Raw genomic sequence first — 23,003 nt, forward strand, 5'->3', positions numbered from 1 at the left:
GAGAGGACAAGGAAGAACAATATGATTCAAATAGACAGGAAGGAGAAATGACCTTTATTGTTTACCATAACACACATCATACACTATCTTACAGCACGTTATTAAAACAGAAGGACTAAACTAACTGAAGTTCTCAGTGGTGATGACATCTTGTTCTGTTGTCTCTTCTCCAGCTGACTATGAGGACTGATTTCACCATCGCTGACTTCTGAAGCTTCAGTTTTGAAACTGGGATAGGGTATATTTTTACACTTTCCCTCATTGGTGCTGAGAATAGCTGGCCACTGTGACTCCCTTTTGTGTGTGTGTGAGAGAGTGAGACCAAGAGAGAGATTATTTGAAAAGAAGAGGAAGAAATGTGAGTGCAGGGAAGAGTGATATGATCCCTTAGCATCCCCACAATGCTCAGAGCCAGGGACACACACAAAACCACATCTTGTTAGTTTGAGCAATGCTTTTAGATTTATTTGACAGAATATTACAGTAGTGCTATAACCCTTCACACAACCTTCATAACCCTTCACACAGTTGCTATAAGCCTTCCCTTTGCCCTTATGTAGACAGGATGTGACCGATGAGCTGAGACATGCTCTGTAGTGAACAACACCTCAAAGCAATGTGGAAAAAACACTCTAGACTAGGACTCATATTTATATTACTATTTACAAATCATGTTCAATTACAACATTTTGATATCTGTCTATTTCAAAAGACATACTGCTTTTGGTCACGAAAACATGTTTATTGTTATTCCATTATTTTCTCATCAATAAATAACTGTTCTCCAGTATAGTTGTCTTGAGTGCCGTCTCTATAGTAACGGACACGGGGACGAGTGTCACAGACCATTAGAGTGACGTGTTTTATGCAATAATAACGGTCAACCACTGGTCCACTAGTGTTCAAGCTGAGGTCAGAGGAAGTACAACAATGCTCACCTGAATCCCAAAACATCTTATACCTCTGCCCCCACCTTCCCCCAGTCAGTCAGCTAGTCAGCCAGTCAGTCAGCCAGCCAGTCAGCCAGCCAGTCAGCCAGCCAGCCAGCTAGTCAGCCAGCCAATCAGCCAGCTAGTCAGCCAGCCAGTCAGTCAGCCAGCTAGTCAGCCAGCCAGTCAGCCAGCCAGTCAGCCAGCCAGCCAGCCAGCCAGTCAGCCAGCTAGTCAGCCAGCTAGTCAGCCAGCCAATCAGCCAGCTAGTCAGCCAGCCAGTCAGTCAGCCAGCTAGTCAGCCAGCCAGTCAGCCAGCCAGTCAGTCAGCTAGTCAGCCAGCTAGTCAGCCAGCTAGTCAGCCAGCCAGTCAGCCAGCTAGTCAGCCAGCCAGCCAGTCAGCCAGCTAGTCAGCCAGCCAATCAGCCAGCCAGTCAGTCAGCCAGCTAGTCAGTCAGCTAGTCAGCCAGCCAGTCAGCCAGCTAGTCAGCCAGCCAGTCAGCCAGCCAATCAGCCAGCTAGTCAGCCAGCCAGCCAGTCAGCCAGCTAGTCAGTCAGCTAGTCAGCCAGCCAGTCAGCCAGCTAGTCAGTCAGCTAGTCAGCCAGCCAGCCAATCAGCCAGCTAGTCAGCCAGCCAGCCAGCCAGCCAGTCAGTCAGGGAGGGAGCGTTGCTATGTGAAGGGTAAAGGAATACGTATATGTGAGATGTTTGAGCTGGTAGTCAGGGAAACGGGGATCGGGGTGGCGGGGGGTTGTCTGACAGTAGGAGTTGTGTCGGGGTACACTGGCGTGGGGTGTAGTGAGGATGTGAGCGGGGGTCTGGTCTGGCCTTCAGGGGGATAATTGGATTTGGGGGTCCCCTCTCTCTGCCAGGGATATAAAGGAAGTTGTGCTTGCTGGTAACAGTTTGGGTTTTGTCCCCTGAGTCTCCCCAGGGAGACTGACTGTTTACCTTCACCCTGCCATATTCACATACTAATCAGGGGGTACAGGGGCTAGGAGCTAGTGTTACTAAGTGCACCACAATGTCTGCTAAGGCCTTTCGTACTGTGTATAGTGTGTGTGTTGGGGGGGAGTATGTGTAGCTTTGTTGGAGTGAGAACATACAGAACATCTGACACACACACACACACACATACACACACATACACACACACACACACATACAGAAACACACACACACACTCCCCGTACGAGATGCATGTTACACACACTTCAACATAAACACTCACACATTCACAAACTACAACTGCCACATGGAGTGATGGGGGTAATAAATGAAAGGGGTAGTCCTGCTCCAGGGGGGCAGTAGATAGAGGGGGAAGGAGAATATAGATATACAGTAGTTATACTAGAGATCTCTGTTCATTGTCTCTAGTACAGATAGTCTGTATAGATATACAGTAGTTATACTAGAGATCTCTGTTCATTGTCTCTAGTACAGATAGTCTGTATAGATATACAGTAGTTATACTAGACATCTCTGTTCATTGTCTCTAGTACAGATATTCTGTATAGATATACAGTAGTTATACTAGAGATCTCTGTTCATTGTCTCTAGTACAGATAGTCTGTATAGATATACAGTAGTTATACTAGAGATCTCTGTTCATTGTCTCTAGTACAGATATTCTGTATAGATATACAGTAGTTATACTAGAGATCTCTGTTCATTGTCTCTAGTACAGATATTCTGTATAGATATACAGTAGTTATACTAGAGATCTCTGTTCATTGTCTCTAGTACAGATATTCTGTATAGATATACAGTAGTTATACTAGAGATCTCTGTTCATTGTCTCTAGTACAGATAGTCTGTATAGATATACAGTAGTTATACTAGAGATCTCTGTTCATTGTCTCTAGTACAGATAGTCTGTATAGATATACAGTAGTTATACTAGAGATCTCTGTTCATTGTCTCTAGTACAGATAGTCTGTATAGATATACAGTAGTTATACTAGACATCTCTGTTCATTGTCTCTAGTACAGATAGTCTGTATAGATATACAGTAGTTATACTAGAGATCTCTGTTCATTGTCTCTAGTACAGGTTAGTCTTGAGAGCATTGGGTTTCCGGTGGAAGGAGGAGAGCACGCCAGCGAAAGGCCCTGTCATACTGTCTGCTGGCTGCCACGCCTTCAGCAGCTCTGGAGCATGGGCTGTGGGTTGGGCCATTCCTGGGTTAGTGGGGCCTAGGCTGGGCCAGCCAGGGGGTTTGAGCCCCTGCAGAATGGGGGAGCTGGAGGTGTTAGCGTAGCCACTGTTAGCAGGGGCGGGGCTGGGGCTGAGGCTGGCGGGGCTACCCATGTTCCCATTGGCTGAGCCGGGCAGCGAGGCGGTGCTGTCAGGGGTGGGACTGCAGGTGGACTCTTTTGATTCGTCGTCATCCGAGGAAGATCTGGGCTCGCCCTTTTTACCCCCGGTACAGCCATTGTTCCCTCCTGGGCCCCCGGTCCCGTTACCAGATTTAGAGTTGGCCGCACGCTCCACCTTACGGAACTTAGCCCGCCGGTTCTGGAACCATACCTGACACAGACAGACGATATAGTTTAGTCTCATTGAAAAGTCTAAACATACAACCAGAGGAAAACGACAACAAAATAACAACACATAGTATTTCTATAGAATAAAACTCACATGAAGGATGCACAGATTACAATTTGGTAGATTGCAATAATTTTTACAATAATTGGTTGCATCTCTAAAAAAAAATGCATGACGGTGTAGACCCATACGTTTATGATTTAAAAAAATATATATATTGTGAATTCGTGTTTGTCATCAGACCACTGGACTCACCTGTACCCGCGCCTCAGTAAGGTCGATCTTGAGTGCAAGCTCCTCGCGCGTGTAGATGTCGGGGTAGTGGGTCTCTGCGAACACGCGCTCCAGCTCCTTCAGCTGTGAGCTCGTGAAGGTAGTCCTTATGCGCCGCTGCTTCCGCTTCTCGTTCAAACCGGAAGGGTCCGAGAAGAACTTATATGGAACTGCGGAGTCAACCAATCACAATAAAACCAATTCATTATTTGAATTAAGTATGGTAACAGAACAAAATGGATGTGTTGTAAATCCTAAACTATTTTATTTTAGGCGTTTTTCGATAGACTATGTTACGGAGTTGATTTTGTCTGATCTGGTAGGTTATAGGCTATAGCTTGACGATTTTTCCCCCTGGAGAATAAAAGTTTTTAATGGACTTGATCAATCCAACTAAGGGTATTTAGTCTACAAGTAGGATAGGTGAATATCGTGGTTCCCATATTGATATAATGTATTATTCTGAATTCATTTTATTGGTGTTTCTCTTCTGCTTTAGTCTATGGCAATGATAGGGAAATAGTCCAAAAGTAAAAACATATCTGATTATATTTATGGAATTACCTAGCTGTAATTATACCATGAACTAACCTACATCATTTGTCATTTGATCAAATTTGCCTAAGCTAAATATGGAATAACAGAATTTGATAGGCTATCAACAAGGGCATTAAATAAAATGTTGTGATAGACTAACCACCAACCAGTTTCATTCAAATTGATTTTAAAAGTATTCAAATTAATACTTTAATACTTTTCATTAGAGACAGATATTCTGGAATAAATCATTGGTTTTTCCCAGAGAGAGAGCGAGCGAGAGCGCATAACGCACGTGACGTTCTGTCAGTGTGTCTTCATTGGAGCTGCAATAAAATAAAATAAAAATGTAAATATTAACTCATCCAAAAAGTGTGTGGTAATTCGCTTGGTCTGGATATAAGCAGTGAAATAATCACGTTTTTGGCGCAGCAGCAGGTGTACGCTTTTCGAATAAGGTGGCATAGCCTGCACTATTCAACCATTTGTTGACAAAAAGGACGTTTTTATTAGTTGTAGCACTATTAGTAGTTGTAAAACAACTTTCTTATGCTGTTAATGTACGTTTTGGTTTATTATTATTATTGAATTGTTATTATTATAAGACAGTAGTTGACATATTATTATTGTTACTAAGTAGGCTATTGTTTGTTTGTTTCGGGTTTTTTTGACACTTGAAAACGAGATGGTGCAACTCAAGAGATTTCATCCTGCAAAATGTTTAATAAATAAATACATTTGCATGTTCAACCATAATGACATAAATCATAAAAATGGAAATGTATGGCAATGTAGCAAAAAACAAACATTTGAATTGCGCAGTCGAATCATAACGAAATATACAAATATAAAATTATGGATTTAATAAAATAAATTGACTAAACAAATGACACATTTGATTAGTTGATAATACAGATATATTTGCCCTCTAACGAATTTTACACTGATTGAATTACTCCATACCAACGAACATGAAACGAGAGGTTAGATTTGAGCGACCCTCAAAATTAAGAGGTATGAGAATATGAAACAGAATATTTATCATTTCGATTGATTTGTTTTTCATTAATCAAATCAAATGTCTTACCTTCTTCGATTAGCCTAGTTGGCATAATCAAGTTTTTTTTTTTATGACATTTTACGCACGTATTTCAAATAAAAACCAGACGCTTTAACTATAGTGAACATCCCCAGACATTTGCAGCTGGAGGTGAAACATTGTAGTGAGAAAGTCCTGCATGCCTGATTTCCCGCCCATGCCCTCTGCGCGCTCTTACCTGTGGAATAGGGTGTGGGCTGGTGCTCGCGCAGGGACCCCAGTGTGCAGTTCGCGGTGCTGAGGGGCGCGCAGCCCGGGTTGGCACCGAACCCGGTCCGGATCGGGTTGTACTGGAACGAGCTGGCCTGGCTGCAGGAGCTGAAGTCCGCGTAGGCCGATGCCTCCATGGCCGCCATGCACGAGTCATATGAGTTCAGGTAGGAGTAATCCATTTTATACATGGAGACGCGAGAACGACAACTCTGGGCGAGCGCTTGATGAAATGTACTTCTCAGGATTCGAGAGGATTTAAAAAGTTGAAGCTGGAAAAACACCACAGAATGAGTTCAGTTTTTCTAATTTCGCCTAGGACCAGCTTTAGGTCCCCGAGTTAGCGGTCCCTCTCTCCAATTTGGTTTTCTTGTTTTCAGTCAAAGCAGGGTGTTCTTTGACTATATATTTATTTCTTCACGTGTTTCTCTCTTCCTTGACAGCAATATTCCTGAAATCTCTTTATTTCTTTTCTCTCTCAGTATCAGTAGCGGCCTCTTCCATCCACATCAGCTTCTCTCTCGCTCCCTGCCTGACCACCTCGCTTTGCGCTCCGTATGACAGCGCACCGGCCAGCTCGCGCAGTGTTTATAATAAACTTGGCAGTCCGCGAGACAATAGCGAGGCGGTGGTCTCTTTCCATGACAATGTCTCGAGAGTCTATTGGGGGGCATCGCGCACCGCCAGCCCCCTCCCACTACTCATGCATTACTAATGCGCGCGAAGTTAACCCCCTCAGCCAGACGTCTTTATGCAAGAGAAACTCCTGATATGATTCTGATTTCTGGAATTAAATATTTGATTTGATGTTGTTCGAGATGTCGCCTTTCTCTCAGCGTAAGAGTGATAGCCTATGTATGGGGCTTATGTGTCACCTCAGAGTGTCTGACTATAGAACCAAACTAAACGCGTTTCAATCTGTGGATCCCATGGAAAGATTTCATAAACGCATTGACTCCCCATAAATTGGTTTAAAGTTATTGTTCAGTGGCATCCAACGTGATATGAAACACACTGGCACGCGCCTCTTGGGCCATAAGCTTATAATGCCAAGGGTGGTTATAACACAATGTCTGCGTCTCCTCACATTCCGGCCTGAAATGGAAGTGAGCACGAAATCGATTAAACTTTATTAAATACATGAATTATCAGATGCATACATAACCACGATTATTCTCTCTACTATCTATAGGTCTGTAATTCAACAGTTTGTGAAATTAAGAGGTTTTTCGTTAGAGGAAAATAGCCTCTATATATCATACAAACCCTTGGAGCTTGTGTTGCTAAATTAACCGTTTTACACGCGTGCTAAATTGATTATGGGTGTGTGGCCACTGGCCCTGTGTGTGTGTGTGTGTGTGTGTGTGTGTGTGTGTGTGTGTGTGTGTGTGTGTGTGTGTGTGTGTGTGTGTGTGTGTGTGTGTGTGTGTGTGTGTGTGTGTGTGTGTGTGTAACAATATAATACGGTTTTATATGTAAAAGAGCGTCTCTCGATAGCCACAGAGGGCTCTTCTCGTATTATCACCGCTTGACCAGTGGCCTGTCTAATGCCATTACAACACACCGCCCTGCCATGTTTATATCCCATTGAATCGCATCTTGTTGTGTCAGGACTGGGGATTCTCCGCGCACAATAAGTCTCCAACAACATCAATAACGTCGGTCAATTTCTAGAAAATGTATGTTGTCTGAACCGTGGAGCCAGCCAGGGCGCGCGGTCAAGCCCGGTTCCCATGCAGGGAGTTGTCTTGCGTTAGAAGGACGGGGAGCACCGGGAGAGAATGCTCGTTCATATTTATCAACGATATCAATTATACATTATAAACTGTGTGGTTTTAATTCTGATTGGCTAAGCCGTGGTATATCAGATTCCACGGGTATGACAAAGCATTTATTTGAACTGCTCTAATTATACTGGTAACCAGTTTATAATAGCAATAAGGCACCTCGGGGGTTTGTGATATATGGTCAATATACCACGGCTAAGGGCTGTGTCTGCGTCCTGCATAAGAACAGCCCTTAGCCGTGGTATAATGGACAAATGCCACAGCCCCTTGGGCCTTAATGCTTAATTATAAAACAACAACAACGCAATCTTGTAGGCATATAAAATAATATACAATACAATAAGTATCTGGTTATATTATAATAATAACATGCAGTCACAATAGTCATCAGTTCATTTTCGTTTCTGTCTCTGCTTTTCAAAGCTTAAAGGGGAATGGAAACACTTTAGGAAGTGAATCCAATATGGCGATTTACAGTTACAGTTAGCTGGAGTTATAAATCCTAGTGTTTCCATTCCCCTTTAATTATGGTCATTTTCATGGACTCTTGAACTCATGTTTAGTCTCTTGTATGTCTCATCTCACCGTTGTCCCCATTAATATGTATATTATGCATGTCGATAGACCTAAAGGCCTATGGGCACACGTTGACTTGTTTTGTGTTGTACATGGGGCTGGTTTTGTTGCTGTGTTTTGATTTATGCTCGGGTGGTTATTGTAAACCTAAAGGCTCATAACTTGCAGGTTAAATAAAAAGTACAAATATGCCTACATTTCAATAAATGTTATACCTATAGGCTAATAGCTTACTCACTTTCCCTTCAACATCTATCAATATCCTCTCAATACCGGTGTTGTTACGTTAAACTGCTCTAAAGGCTACCACTAACTTTCCATTCAAAAAAATATTGTCAACTTCAATGCAATATAACAAGTTGTTGTTTCAACACTGTATGCCACCGCGTGCTGTTTCAGCTTAATCAGTTTACTCCAGTTAATCAACTATGTAAACGAATTATCTAAACAAAATGTCCGATACATATTTCCACATATGGCTAACTGGTGTGTGATTGTGATATTTTCTGAAGCATCATTTCGGATTGATCTGTATTCTATGTGTCTGTCATTTTGCAGGTATTTTGGGTGCACAGGTTCCAATGATTCGATTTGCTCTCCTATTCCAAGAGCTCAACAAAGGGTTTTACGGTCCTTGGGGCGCGCACGAGCCGGACCCAGAATCATAACCGGGGCCCACGTACTTGCCCCCCTCTCTCTCTCCTCTTTTCCACCACCGACCTGGCACCACTAGTCATAGAACTGTCGCACGCTCTGACTCTAACCCGGTTAGACACGGGCCGCCTCGAGCGGGGCGTCACGGTGCATTTAGGTAATTCGGGATTGAATGGCTGGTGCGCCGACGGTACCCCATCGCGCCACCGTCCCTCATCCATCACCTTGTAAATCATATGCACGCACTAGCTCTATCCCCAAAATGTATACGGTGCACTCACGTTACAGGCCTAATACCTTCACAGAGGAAAGGAAATAAATACAAAACGTGTTGAAGCGACACACACTTTCATCTGAGTTTTTACAACAACAGGTGCATGGCAGCCGCCCGTCCACACTATAGCGTTCTACCTGCTGTTTCATAGGCCGTTTCAGCACCGTGTCTGGGTCAATAAAATGCTGCAAATAAAGGTTAAAATAAAGCAGGTGAATGTGACAGACCACTGGCCGGTCCCCCTCAGGCCACCTGATTTCGCTAGACTTGGATGGGGCTGGTGAAATAACCACTCTCCAATTCATACGATGGATGCAAGGATTGCAGTCCATGAAATCAAAATTATGGTTTTAAACTTATTTACATTTATTGGCTACACTCTTAGAAAAAAAAATTCTGGATAGTGACAAAAAGGGTTCTATACTTGCTTCAAATATGGCACCCCTAAAGGTTCTATATAGAATCAAAATTGGTTCCATATAGAACCCTATATTAAAGCCAAGGGTTCTATATGGAACCAATTTTAGTTCAATGAAGAAGAACCCCTGGTTCTGATCAAAGAACCCTACACTTTAAGGGTGCCATATATGCAGCAAGCATAGAACCCTTTTTGGTTCTATCCAGAACCTTTTTTTCTACGAGTGTAGCCTACTTCTTTTAATTGGATAAACCATTGACCATTTTACAGGTTCATTTACAGCCCATTCTTCATAACTTATAGATCTAACCTTCAACAATCATATCATTATTTGAAATGACCATTATAGACAGCTCTAAATAGGCTACACCAAACGGTATCCTGACAGATGTAGGCCTATACACTTCAATTCAAACAGAGGAAATATAAATATAATTATAAATATAATTATAAATATAAATATAATTGCATGTATAGGCTAGACTACATGCACTGACTAAAAGTAGCCAACGAATTTTCCTTCAAAAATTGTTTTGGAATATGGGTTATGTGCAATGCATCAGTTGGGTTATACTTATAATACTTACAATGGCTTACGTTCGATACCAACTCTGTAATAAAAATATGAATTATTGACTTTATAGTTAATTGGAGTAGGCTTAGTTCTTCTGCTTCTGTTTTTCCGTTGTGTTGAAAATGGGTTTGGTAGCCTCAGCGTTTCAGCACCAAATCCATTGACAACAGCCTTGCACATGATCTTTCTGTATAACCTGATATTCAGTTGAAGTAAAATGCTCTTGATTATTTATCATTTTAATGATGTTAATATAAGAGTGAAGCCAAATGAATACAAAAATCACACAATGAACAATACTCTATTGTAATATATTATATTCATAATATATTATATTCATCATATATTAGATAGGTATTCTATTATTTGTGAGTTGATGACACTAAATGACAAATTTACCAATTGGCTATTTGGCCGTTAATTTGCCTGGTAATTAATGAAAAAAAGGAACTGTGTAGGCCTATATCAAACGTCTATAGAAAGAATGAATTAGGGCCTATCGCCTGTAATATGTCTGGCTTCAACAACAGAACTGAAAATAGCCGTATTGGTTCGGCTACCATGACTCCATGATAGATCAGATAGAAGACATGCCAGCTTTATCACGAGATTCTAATCACCTTCTTTGGGACTGTTCAGGATTCTGCTCCTGTGATGGATCGGTTAGACTCTTTTTTTGATTGACACCCCTGCGCGTTCCATACCACTACCGCATGCCCCGGGACAGATACCGTCTCGGCCCCCCGCACGGCCTTTCTCTGAACCCGGTACATATCTATCCCATCCTTTACTGATCACTAATTCTCCCCTCAGTCTCCTCTCTCTCCATCTCTCCATCCATCTCCCTTCTCTCCATCTATCCATCACAGCGGCACCAGTATCCCCCAGTCTCATCAATCTTCCCTCTACCCCCTCACCCACCAGCTTCATTAGCCCAATCTGCATTCACCGGCTATCGGTCTTACCGCCCCGTCCACGGTACCGGTCAGGAGACAACCCCCGCTCTAATCGGAGGACCATCGGAAACGATTACCATCAGAGGGATGGGGAAAGCGAAACCAAAACTAACGGGAGTTAAATTAGCCTGTAGGAGACATGCCCCATTTTCGTTAAAATAAGAAATGTTTGATTGCTAGTCAAAAATACAGATTTATTAGTCTACATGGGACCACCAAATATGAACTATCTAGCCTACACGACCCATGTGCTTCAGCAGGGAATCTAGGCCTATGAGAAGTTAAGACACATTTGGGAGTAGGAATGTGGCAATTTGGGGAAAGCATTAGAATATTCTCTGACTCGGATCCCTCTCCCTGTCACTCCAGGGTCGTGAAGAGCCTCTTGTGGCTATTGTTGCCGCCTCTGTTGACTCAGACGCCATGAATGCGAAAGGCCACCGTTACAGTTTCCGTTAAATCGCCCATGAATTTAAAAGTCCAAATTTAAACCTCGTGCGGCCACTCAGGCCCCCGGCTCGAGGGTATTAGCCCGGATTAACGGGTCCTGAGACAAACACGCCGCAAGGCCGCTTTGGCTCTTTGAAGGGATTAAGTTTTAACGTTTAAACTCTCCAGTGAAGGTCGCTGTTCTTTTGCGCCGCAATGGAAAACAAGCGACGGACATTTAACTTTGGAAACAGTTTTAACTTTAACAGCAAACTCACCTTTGAACCCGAGAGACTGGACCGCCACACAATAGACGGCCCACAGGACCCTGACTACTGTTGCGAGGAGCAGTTCAGCAATGTCACCAATAATGGCACTTTTTAGGGAGTTTAAAAGCAGACATCAGCTGTAGCCTGAACTATATATACTGTATAGCCTAATGGCTTAGGCCTATGCAGGACCTATGGAACAAAAAGTTCATTGCCATCCATCAATTTACTGACAGAAATGTCCTTTCATAGGCTATATACACAATAAGGAGATTCGATTAATTCAAATTCAGTAATGAAAACTTTGGTCTCTAAAATTGAGGCTAAAGGCTCATAATCATTAATGTCACTAGACATGGGGTTGAACCACGAGCAGACCCTCTTGGCAGCTAACGTGCCTTTTAATTTTTAACATGATTAAATGTAACCTTTAATTAACTAGGCAAGTCAGCTAAGAACAAATTCTTATTTACAATGAAGGTCTACTCCAGCCAAACCCGGACGACGCTGGGCCAATTGTGCGCTGCCCTATGGGACTCCCGATCACGGCCGGGATGTGATGCAGCCTTTACTCAGAGGGACAAATCATGTAAAGCAATTCATCACACTGCAAAACCAAGTGTTTAGGATCTGAACACATAGAATTTCAATGAAAACTAGTCATAGTGTTAAGATTGTAAGAAACAGAACATGTTTATTCACTGTAACACTTTTTAAACACATGAACATGTTTATTCAGCACAAGGTGTTTAGGTTTTAAACACAACACTGGGGGTGTTGTTTTAACACTGTTGGTTGAAAATAATTATTTCCATATTTCCCAGCATTGCCTTTGAGTGAATAAGAGAGATACCCACCCATGACTGTGTTTGTTAGTGACAGAGACATGTTTGTTGCATTCAATAATTTATATTCTTGAAGCCTTCTGAAAGTGACTGCCAAAGGGAATGTATTTCAATTAAAAGTAAACCCTTTATAACCACATATTAGACATGTCATAAGGTTTTTAGTTATGGCCTAGTTATCCTCAACATTGTGGTCTGAAAATCCTGGCTCATGGGCCACATCAGACCTGCAAGTCACAATATGCTGGTTTGTGAAGTGATTAGTAATTTCCATCGGAATCCAGTCAGAGGGATGATATCCAAGAATTTAAATATTTTATCACCCACAACCCTCACTCAGAATGATTGCTATAGAGTGGTGAGGAGGAGGTGTCTTCTATGTCCAGAAGCGACTTCACCATTAATTTTCTGTATTCAGGGTTCACTCAAACATTGTTTTAAGCTTTCTTTAACTATTGAAAGTTACATCTGATTTCGGGATTGGATATCGATTCGCTCTCCTTAAATATTTGTCACCTGATGTATTCGTTTCAGTCTCTTAATTGTTTAATCATACTTTTGGCAGCCAGCTCCTGATATCAGGGCATAAAAACTTAAATCTGTGTCCTGAATTAGCCTAGTGCGCATATGCACCCAGCTATATCTGGTCCCGAGCTTGTTTTCCCCAGTTTTCCATGAACTAGCTGGCTAACTGAACTATGCTAGTTTTGAAGTTGAGGGTGCAGTATTTACGAAGTTTGACAATGAGGACGAAAACTCCTTTGCTAGTTATACAATCATGTAACTAAGGAATTCACTGGAAAGAAACTTGAAAATGATGTATTGTTTTGTTCAATAGTCATGACTGGTTTGAGCTATCTGTCGGGTCGTAAGACAACAGTGGCAAAAGATATCATTGTGGATCCAAGTTCAGTTTTGAGCTCCACCGGCGTCATTGGCATAGGGTTAGCTGGACGTTTCTAACTGGTCTTAGAACTGTGATAATGGGCAGCCTCTCCCTGTTTGGCTCAGTGGGATATGCAGTGGTTTTGCCAACACAGCCAGATATGTACTCAGTCTTGTACCCTTAACCTTTTTAAACTGACTATCATATTTGTTAATTAAATCTGACTTTATTAAAATAATGAGTAATCCAGGAATGTCACAAGTTAATTGACACAAGAAAACTTGAGAACATAGCAACTACAGAGCACCAATGGCTACAATGAATGGCTAAATTACTTCTGGACACAAAGGGTCCACTCATCCTCCTCACCACTCTGTGGTGAAGGACTTAGGAAACAGCAACAAAACAATGGTTGCAATAAGACCAAACCCATACAGATTGTATTAGTTTAGAAAAATGTAAGTTATTTATCTTTGTATAGTATAAGATCAATTCATCAATCAATGTTCATGGGGCAACATAGATATTAAAACAAACTATTCTAAAAATCAACCTGTAACAAAGCATGCTGGGAAATATGACAATAAGCCCCCTCCCACAGAAAAGAACTCAACACAGTTCAGTTGTGCTGAAATGTAGGTCAGGTGACAGACATTCCTAGTACTGATATGAAGAAAAGGCATGGAAAGTCTCACACTTCTAATGTCTAAATAAATGCACTCTAAACAGGACAACGGGTAAATAAACACCAGTGTTTAAAACCGGAACACTTAGGAGATATAGGTGTTCTCCTGGTTGGAAACTGACTGGAAAAAACGGACTATCATGTTTAATATTGTATCCTAAATGCCTGAGTTTAATAAGATGAGAACACTTATTGGCAAAAACCACTGGGGAAGCTAAGCCCCACCCCCAAAAAGCCCTATTACATCATATGTGTTGTGATAATTGCGTTGTTTGCTCTATAACATGTTAATTCATATGCCTTACGACCGTGATATATAGGCCTAAAGGCCGAGACAATAAGAAGAGAAATTCAACCACACCCAGTGAAGTCCACAAAGCATATTACATGTACAGTAACAGACAGTTAGTGACCTACAGCATGGTCAAGCAAGTTAATGTTCCCACATGTTCAGACCACTAAACAACTATTGATTTAGAAGCACAGAGAGTAACAGCAAGTCTCAAAGAAAACAGGTGCTGCCTCCACTATTCCAGCACCAGTTCAACTTCAACATTTCAACATCATCAACATAACCTCTGCCTAGTCTAATACAGTGACAACTAAAAGATACCAAAAACTATTTAGTTCAATCAACGTAAGCTAAATATGATGTGGCTGTCCATGGTTCTGATTTCTCTGTGTGTGTGTGTGTGTGTGTGTGTGTGTGTGTGTGTGTGTGTGTGTGTGTGTGTGTGTGTGTGTGTGTGTGTGTGTGTGTGTGTGTGTGTGTGTGTTCGTGCAAGTAGAAAAACACACATTGACTCACCCTACTTGTAGAGAAACGCCATTGCCATCCTCCTCTTTTTCATGTTGACAAAATGGTCACACTGTCATAGAGAACATGCTTTTATTTTTTGTTGTCCTAGGCTACCTGGCTAAAATGCTTGCTCACTAGCCTAACTCCCATTCATGGGCAACGTTGGCTAGTTAACATGAGCCTTCTACATCTAGCTACATATTGAACTTCCATCCTCTCAGGCCAGGGGCACAACAATGTATGAACTAATAGTTGGATCAGAGTTGCCCTTATAATCATTGGCCAGTGACGAGAATTAAGTGAAACCACAAGTCCAAATCCCTATTTCCATCCGTGGCTAATTTAGGAAAGGGGCAAGATGCAACAATTCAAGTTTTTCTGTCAATGATGTATGCTCTCAATGGGATTTGATAGGAGTGATGCCAAAATCCAAGCTGGGTTGAGCTCGCTCAGTTTACCTCAACGTTGATTGGCTCATTTTATATACTTTTCTTTATCAAGGGAGGCCAAATGCTCGCTGGCTTCCCATGCATTCAATGCTACGGGTGGCAACAATGCTCATTTGCTCGGATGCTTTCTCCTGTGAGATACTTTTGGTCATGTAGTGTATGTGGACACCTGCTCATCGAACATCTCAATCCAAAATCATGGGCATTAATATGGAGTTGGTCCCCCCTTTGCTGCTCTAACAGCCTCCAGTCTTCTGGGAAGGTTTTCCACTAGATGTTAGAACATTGCTGCAGGGACTTGCTTCCATTCAGCCACAGAGCATTAGTGAGGTCAGGTGATGTTCGGATGATAGGCCTGGTTCACAGTCGGCGTTCCAATTCATTCCAAAGGTGTTCGACGGGGTTAAGGGCTCTGTGCAGGCCACTCAAGTTTTCCACACTGATCTCGACAAACAATTTCTGTATGGACCTTGCTTTTTGCACTGCGGAATTGTTATGCTGAAACAGGAAAGGGCCTCCCCCAAACTGTTGCCACAAAGTTGGAAGCACAGAATCGTCTAGAATGTCATTGTATGCTGTAGAGTTAAGATTTCCCTTCACTGGAACTAAGGGGCCTAGCCCGAACCATGACAAACAGCCCCAGACCATTATTCCTCCTCCACCAAACTTTACAGTTGGCACTATCCATTGGTGCAGCATTCTCCTGGCATCCGCCAAACCCAGAATCGTCCAGCCGACGCTTGGCATTGTGCATGGTGATCTTAGGCTTGTGTGCGGCTGCTCGGCCATGGAAATCCATAACATGAAGCTCCAGGAGGAACAGGTAGTGTGCGGCTGCTCGGCCATGGAAATCCATAACATGAAGCTCCAGGAGGAACAGGTAGTGAGTGTTACAACCGAGAACAGATTACTTTTACGCGTTTCAGGAACCTGGCTGTCCCATTCTCTGGGCTTGTGTGGCCTACCACTTCAAGGCTGAGACATTGTTGCTCTTAGACGTTTCCACTTCACAATAACAGCAATTACAGTTGACCGGCAGCTCTAGCAGGGCAGACATTTTACGAACTGAAGTGTTTGAAAGGTGGCATCCTATGAAGGTGCCATGTTGAAAGTCACTGAGCACTTCGGTAAGGCAATTATACTGCCAATGTTCTATGGAGATTGCATGGCTGTGTGCTCGATTTTATACACCTGTCAGCAAGGGGTGTGGCTGAAATAGCCACTAATTTGAAGGTGTGTCCACATACATTTGGTGATGTAGTACATTCAGCCTTTTTTGTAACTTTTTTGGGGAAGCCTGGCTTTCCTTGGCATCCGTGAATACATACCACTGGACAGTGCATGCGCTCCATGAAATAGTAGGCCTAGGCTTACATTATTTTCATATTATTATTTATGCTATTCACGTCTAGCCTATCCAACTACAGCAATGGACTAAATTAGCCCAATGGACCCATGTAAAAAATGCTTTTTAGGATAAAAACCAGACCAACGGTCCCAAGAGAAAACACACACACACACACACACACACACACACACACACACATACACAGCTGGAGGAGCTGCGATGGCCGCGCGCAGGAGAGCTTCTCAAAACACGCTAATTAGATCTCGAGCTCTGGCCCCGCGCTCTGAAAGCAGGCCGGCGGCGGGGCGCGCGGAGCTGTGGAAAGTTAATTGAATTAAATCCCCTCTAAACTAATTAGACTGCAATCTGCCACGCGAGCTGTCCCTGAGCAAGGTTCGAATTAGGGAGAATGGATTTGTTCCTTTCTTTAGGAGAAGGGGGCAGACTGGCTGTGTTTTGGGGGTATTTTATTCCCTTTTATGATAATTCTCCCGTTGGGACCGGGGAGAGCGTGCTTAACCGTATGGGGTTTGCCAGCTTGCATCTGGAGATGCTCCGGTCCGCGTCTCGAGCTAACCTCGCGCCCTGCTTACTGTCACCAAGTCAGGAAGAATAAACACAACCACACATAAAGCGTACACCTGATGAGGAGAGGGGCGCCTCTCTATTGTCAATATCAGAATATCAACCATTTCTCTCCCATAGGTTCGTTATGTGATGTAATTGCCCTAAATGAACGTCTTCCACACCTGCTGCGTTGACTTCCATGCCCCTGAGGTTATATTCATTTAGGCAGATCTCGATGTCTCGTATTGAGCCTCTTTCTCCCTCGGTCTGCATGGGATGGGATGAGGATGAGCTTAACGCGGAGTAATGGCGGATCGATCCATGCCTGCCTTCTGAGAGACCTCGGGGGAGAAAAAAAGAGAAAGGAGAGAGATGAGAGGAGAGGAGAGGGGGAGACGGCCAGGGGAGGAGAACATGGATGAAAATGCCCCGTTAAGAGCGTGGCCAGATATGATAATGGTGCGCGAGGCTATCAGAGCTCTGAGTGATGCGCGCGGGCCGCGCTGAGTGCTCACGAGACAGTCATCATCACCCACCTCCTTGTGCTGTTGCAACGCGAGGCAGGCCCCAACGACAGAAGCATAAAATGGATATTAAATAAAATAAATGATAGTTATACACTTGGAAAAAATGTGCTATCTAGAACCCACATGGGTTCTTCGGCTGTCCCCATAGATAACCCTTTGAAGAACCATTTTTTGGTTCCAGGTAGAACCTGTTTGGTTCCAGGTACACTTTTTGGTTTTATGAAGACCCCGTTCCACAGAGGGTTCTTGTTAGAACCCAAACGTGTTCTACCTGTAACCAAAAAGTGTTCTCCTTTGGGAACAGCTGAAGAAGCATTTTGGAACCCTTTTTTCTAAGAGTGTAATGGAAAGATAAAACATCAATGTAGACTTTGCATAATGCAATAATGGGGTTAGCAACAGGTGACATAGGCTACATGTGTGTGGTTGTGTTTATGTGTGGTTGTGTTAATGTGTGGTTGTGTTTATGTGTGTTTGTGTTTATGTGTGGTTGTGTTAATGTGTGGTTGTGTTTATGTGGTTGTGTTTATGTGTGGTTGTGTTTATGTGTTAATGTGTGGTTGTGTTTATGTGTGTTTGTGTTTATGTGTGGTTGTGTTAATGTGTGGTTGTGTTTATGTGGTTGTGTTTATGTGTGGTTGTGTTTATGTGTGGTTGTGTGTTTGTGTTTATGTGTGGTTGTGTTTATGTGTGGTTGTGTGTTTGTTTTTATGTGTGTTTGTGTGGTTGTGTTTATGTGTGGTTGTGTTTGTGTGGTTGTGTTTGTGTGTGGTTGTGTTTATGTGTGTTTGTGTGGTTGTGTTTATGTGTGGTTGTGTTTATGTGTGGTTGTTTTTATGTGTGGTTGTGTGGTTGTGTTTGTGTGTGGTTGTGTTTGTGTGGTTGTGTTTATGTGTGGTTGTTTTTATGTGTGTTTGTGTGGTTGTGTTTATGTGTGGTTGTGTTTATGTGTGTTTGTGTGGTTGTGTTTATGTGTGGTTGTGTTTATGTGTGGTTGTGTTTATGTGTTGTTGTTTTTATGTGTGGTTGTGTTTGTGTGTGGTTGTGTTTGTGTGTGGTTGTGTTTATGTGGTTGTGTTTGTGTGGTTGTGTTTGTGTGTGGTTGTGTCACGTCCTGACCAGTTAAGGGTTAGTTGTTGTTGGAGTTTGGTCAGGATGTGGCAGAGGGTATTTGTTTTATATGGTTCGGGGTGGTGGTGTAGGTAGTAGGTCGTTTTATTTATGTATTCCGGGGTTTTGGGCACTGCTCTGTGTTTATGTATTTCTATGTTTAGTTAGTTAGTTATGGGTATAGGTTCTAGGTTCATTTTCTATGTAAAGTTAATTGGGATGGGACTCCCAATTGAAGGCAGGTGTGTTGAGTTGCCTTGGATTGGGAGTCCTATATAATAGGGTGTGTTTGTCTTTGTGTTTGTGGGTAGTTGTTTTTGCACTGTGTTTCAGCCTGCAAGACTGTTGCGTCGTGTATTGTTTTTGTCCGGTGGATGCTTTACTCCTTTTTTGAATTAAAATATGAGTATCCACATTCCCGCTGCGCCTTGGTCTTCTCTCCAGTACGACATTTTCTGTTACAGAACTACCCACCACAACAAGACCAAGCAGCGGAGAGAGGAGCGACACGCTGAGAAATGGACTTGGGAGGAGGTACGCACCATCTCGTCTATACGTATGCACAGCCCAGTCCGCCCTGTACCAGCGCCCCGCATGTACCAGTGCGAGGTGAGCATCGAGCCGGAAGGGGTGATGCCAACCCTGCGCTCAAGACCGCCAGTGCGCCTCTACGGTCCGGTGTTTCCCGCTATACGCACTAGCATGGAGGTGCGTGTCTCCAGGCTGGCACGTCCAGTACCAGCCCCACATATCAGGCGTCTAGTGCGTCAGCCCAGCCTCGCCAGTCAGGAGTCGCCAGAGCTGCCCGCCAGTCAGGAGTCGCTAGAGCTGCCCGCCAGTCAGGAGTCGCCAGAGCTGCCCGCCAGTCAAGAGTCGCCAGAGCTGCCCGCCAGTCGGGAGTCGCCAGAGCTGCCCGCCAGTCAGGAGTCGCCAGAGCTGCCCGCCAGTCAGGAGTCGCCAGAGCTGCCCGCCAGTCAGGAGTCGCCAGAGCTGCCCGCCAGTCAAGAGTCGCCAGAGCTGCCCGCCAGTCAAGAGTCGCCAGAGCTGCCCACCAGTCAAGAGTCGCCAGAGCTGCCCGCCTGCCCGGAGATACCAGAGCAGCCCGACTGCCCGGAGCTGCCAGAGCGGCCGGAGCGGCCCGACTGCCCTCCGGCCCAGCCCGAGCGGCCCGACTGCCCTCCGGCCCAGCCCGAGCGGCCCGACTGCCCTCCGGCCCAGCCCGAGCGGCCCGCCTGCCCTCCGGCCCAGCCCGAGCGGCCCGCCTGCCCTCCGGCCCAGCCCGAGCGGCCCGCCTGTCCTCCGGCCCAGCCCGAGCGGCCCGCCTGTCCTCCGGCCCAGCCCGAGCGGCCCGCCTGTCCTCCGGCCCAGCCCGAGCGGCCCGCCTGTCGCCCGGAGCTGCCAGAGCGGCCCGCTGTCGCCCGGAGCTGCCAGAGTGGCCCGTCTGCCCGGAACTGCCAGAACCGGAGCCACCTCCAGATATAGGTGGGTTGGGGAGGGGGGGTGTAGCACAGTGCGTGGTTGCGTTTATGTGTGGTTGCGTTAATGTGTATGTGTGGTTGTGTTTGTGTATGTGTGGTTGTGTTTGTGTATGTGTGTTTGTGTGTGGTTGTGTTTGTGTGTGGTTGTGTTTATGTGTTTATGTGTGGTTGTTTTTATGTGTGTTTGTGTGGTTGTGTTTGTGTGTGGTTGTGTTTATGTGTGGTTGTGTTTGTGTATGTGTGTTTGTGTATGTGTGTTTGTGTTTGTGTGTGGTTGTGTTTGTGTGTGGTTGTGTTTGTGTGTGGTTGTGTATGTGTGGTTGTGTTTGTGTGTGGTTGTGTTTGTGTGTGGTTGTGTTTGTGTGTGGTTGTGTTTGTGTGTGGTTGTGTTTATGTGTGGTTGTGTTTATGTGTGGTTGTTTTTATGTGTGGTTGTGTTTGTGTGTGAGTGTAATTAAATAGGAATGTGTATGTATGGAGAAAGCAGTGTGTGTGTGTGTGCATGCGTGCATGGGCACGTTCTGTGAGGCAGAGTTGTAGTGTGAAGGTGAATCCTCAGTAGCCTAAACATTCAGTCTACTCCAACCCATAAGATGTCCTCTCCATCTCTCTCTCATCTCCCCAAAGTTCATATATGTTCCCCTCCATCTCTATCCTCTTTCTCTCCTTCCTGTCCTCCACATCCACTTCTCTTTAATTCTCTCTCCGGTAGCTGCTCTGTCTCTCAGGGCGTAGGAGGGTGGAGGGGAATGAGATAGGGAAACAGAGAGGTTGGGTTTCCGTTTCCCTATAATCTAATCAGAGAAATGGCAGCAGGCAGAAATAGCCTGATGGACAGACTAAGAGACTCTCTTCTTCATCATCCTCTTCTTCCTCAGGACAGGGAAACACACAAGCACACACAACTCTTTGGAAGTGATTGTGTGCATATTTGTGAGTGTATGTATGTATGTATCTACAGGTGTAGGATTTTAATTTGACCAGTATTGTTGTAGGAAAAGAAACCTGCAGCAACAGGATTTGGAGATTTAGTCCATAATGTTGCTTGATTGGTGGTTAGGCTATTAGCTGGACAAAAGTAGGCTACATGAAAAGTGCAATACTGTTAATATAACCACGTGTTAGTGTGGGTTTTCAGTGAATTTATGTAAGCTCATCTGCATTTCCTATATATATATATATATACAGTTGAAGTCAGAAGTTTACATACACCTTAGCCAAATACATCTAAACTCAGTTTTTCACAATTCCTGACATTTAGTCCTAGTTAAACTTCCCTGTCTTAGGTCAGTTAGGATCACCACTTTATTTTAAGAATGTGAAATGTCTGAATAATAGTAGAGAGAATGATTTATTTCAGCTTTTATTTCTTTCATCAGATTCCCAGTGGGTCAGAAGTTTACATACACTCAATTAGTATTCTGTAGCATTGCATAACTTGCGTCAAACGTTTCAGGTAGCCTTCCACAAGCATCCCACAATAAGTTGGGTGAATTTTGGCCCATTCCTCCTGACAGAGAGGCTGTAACTGAGTCAGGTTTGTAGGCCTCCTTGCTCGCACACACATCCTGACTGATGTCTTGAGATGTTGCATCAATATATCCACATAATTTTGCTTCCTCATGATGCCATCTATTTTGTGAAGTGCACCAGTCCCTCCTGCAGCAAAGCACCCCCACAACATGCTTCACGGTTGGGATGGTGTTCTTCAGCTTGTAGCTTCCCCCTTTTTCCTCCAAACATAACGATGGTCATTATGGCCAAACAGTTCTATTTTTGTTTCATCAGACCAGAGAACATTTATCCAAAAAGTACAATCTTTGTCCCCATGTGCAGTTGCAAACCGTAGTCTGGCTTTTTTAAGGCAGTTTTGGAGCAGTGGCTTCTTCCTTGCTGAGCGGCCTTTCAGGTTATGTCGATATAGGATTTGTTTTACTGTGGATATAGATACTTTTGTACTTGTTTCCTCCAGCATCTTCACATGGTCCTTTGCTGTTGTTCTGGGATTGATTTGCACTTTTCTCACCAAAGTACGTCCATCTCTAGGAGACAGAATGTGTCTCCTTCCTGAGTGGTATGACGGCTGCGTGGTCCCATGGTGTTTATACTTGCGTACTATTGTTTGTACAGATGAACGTGGTACCTTCAGGCATTTGGAAATTGCTCCCAAGGATGAACCAGACTTGTGGAGGTCTACAATTTTTTTTCTGAGGTCTTGGCTGATTTATTTTGATTTTCCCATGATGTCAAGCAAAGAGGCACTGAGTTTGAAGGTAGGCCTTGAAATACATCCACAGGTACACCTCCAATTGACTCAATTTATGTCAATTAGCCTATCAGAAGCTTCTAAAGCCATGAGATCATTTTCTGGAATTTTCCAAGCTGTTTAAAGGCACAGTCAACTTAGTGTATGTAAACTTCTGACCCATTGGATTTGTGATTCAGTGAATTATAAGTGAAATAATCTGTCTGTAAACAATTGTTGGAAAAATGACTTACCGACTTGCCAAAACTATAGTTTGTTAACAAGAAATTTGTGGAGTGGTTGAGAAATTAATTTTAATGACTCCAACCTAAGTGTATGTAAACTTCCAACTTCAACTGTATATACATATATCATGATGCCATCCAGGGACCCTAATTATAACAGTAGGTACATGTATGTATTCCCCCCCTTTGCTATGAAGCCCCTAAATAAGATCTAGTGCAACCAATTAACTTCAGAAGTCACATAATTAGTTAAATAAAGTCCACCTCTGTGCAATATATACACAT

At 43.7% G+C, this 23,003-nt stretch overlaps 1 protein-coding gene across 1 annotated transcript; it reads right to left on the reverse strand.

Moving 5' to 3' along the window:
- Nucleotides 1-1,476: 1,476 nt before the first annotated feature.
- LOC106581341 (paired mesoderm homeobox protein 2A) lies at nt 1,477-6,210 on the reverse strand. Its single transcript, XM_014163340.2, has 3 exons — nt 5,566-6,210; nt 3,734-3,921; nt 1,477-3,460 (listed from the first exon to the last, which is right to left on the reverse strand). The coding sequence occupies exons 1-3, from the start codon at nt 5,786-5,788 to the stop codon at nt 2,975-2,977; spliced, it is 897 nt and encodes a 298-aa protein (XP_014018815.1). The 5' UTR covers nt 5,789-6,210; the 3' UTR covers nt 1,477-2,974.
- Nucleotides 6,211-23,003: the final 16,793 nt, after the last annotated feature.

Source organism: Salmo salar, chromosome ssa20, assembly GCF_905237065.1.
Source record: "Salmo salar chromosome ssa20, Ssal_v3.1, whole genome shotgun sequence".
NCBI lineage: Eukaryota > Metazoa > Chordata > Actinopteri > Salmoniformes > Salmonidae > Salmo > Salmo salar.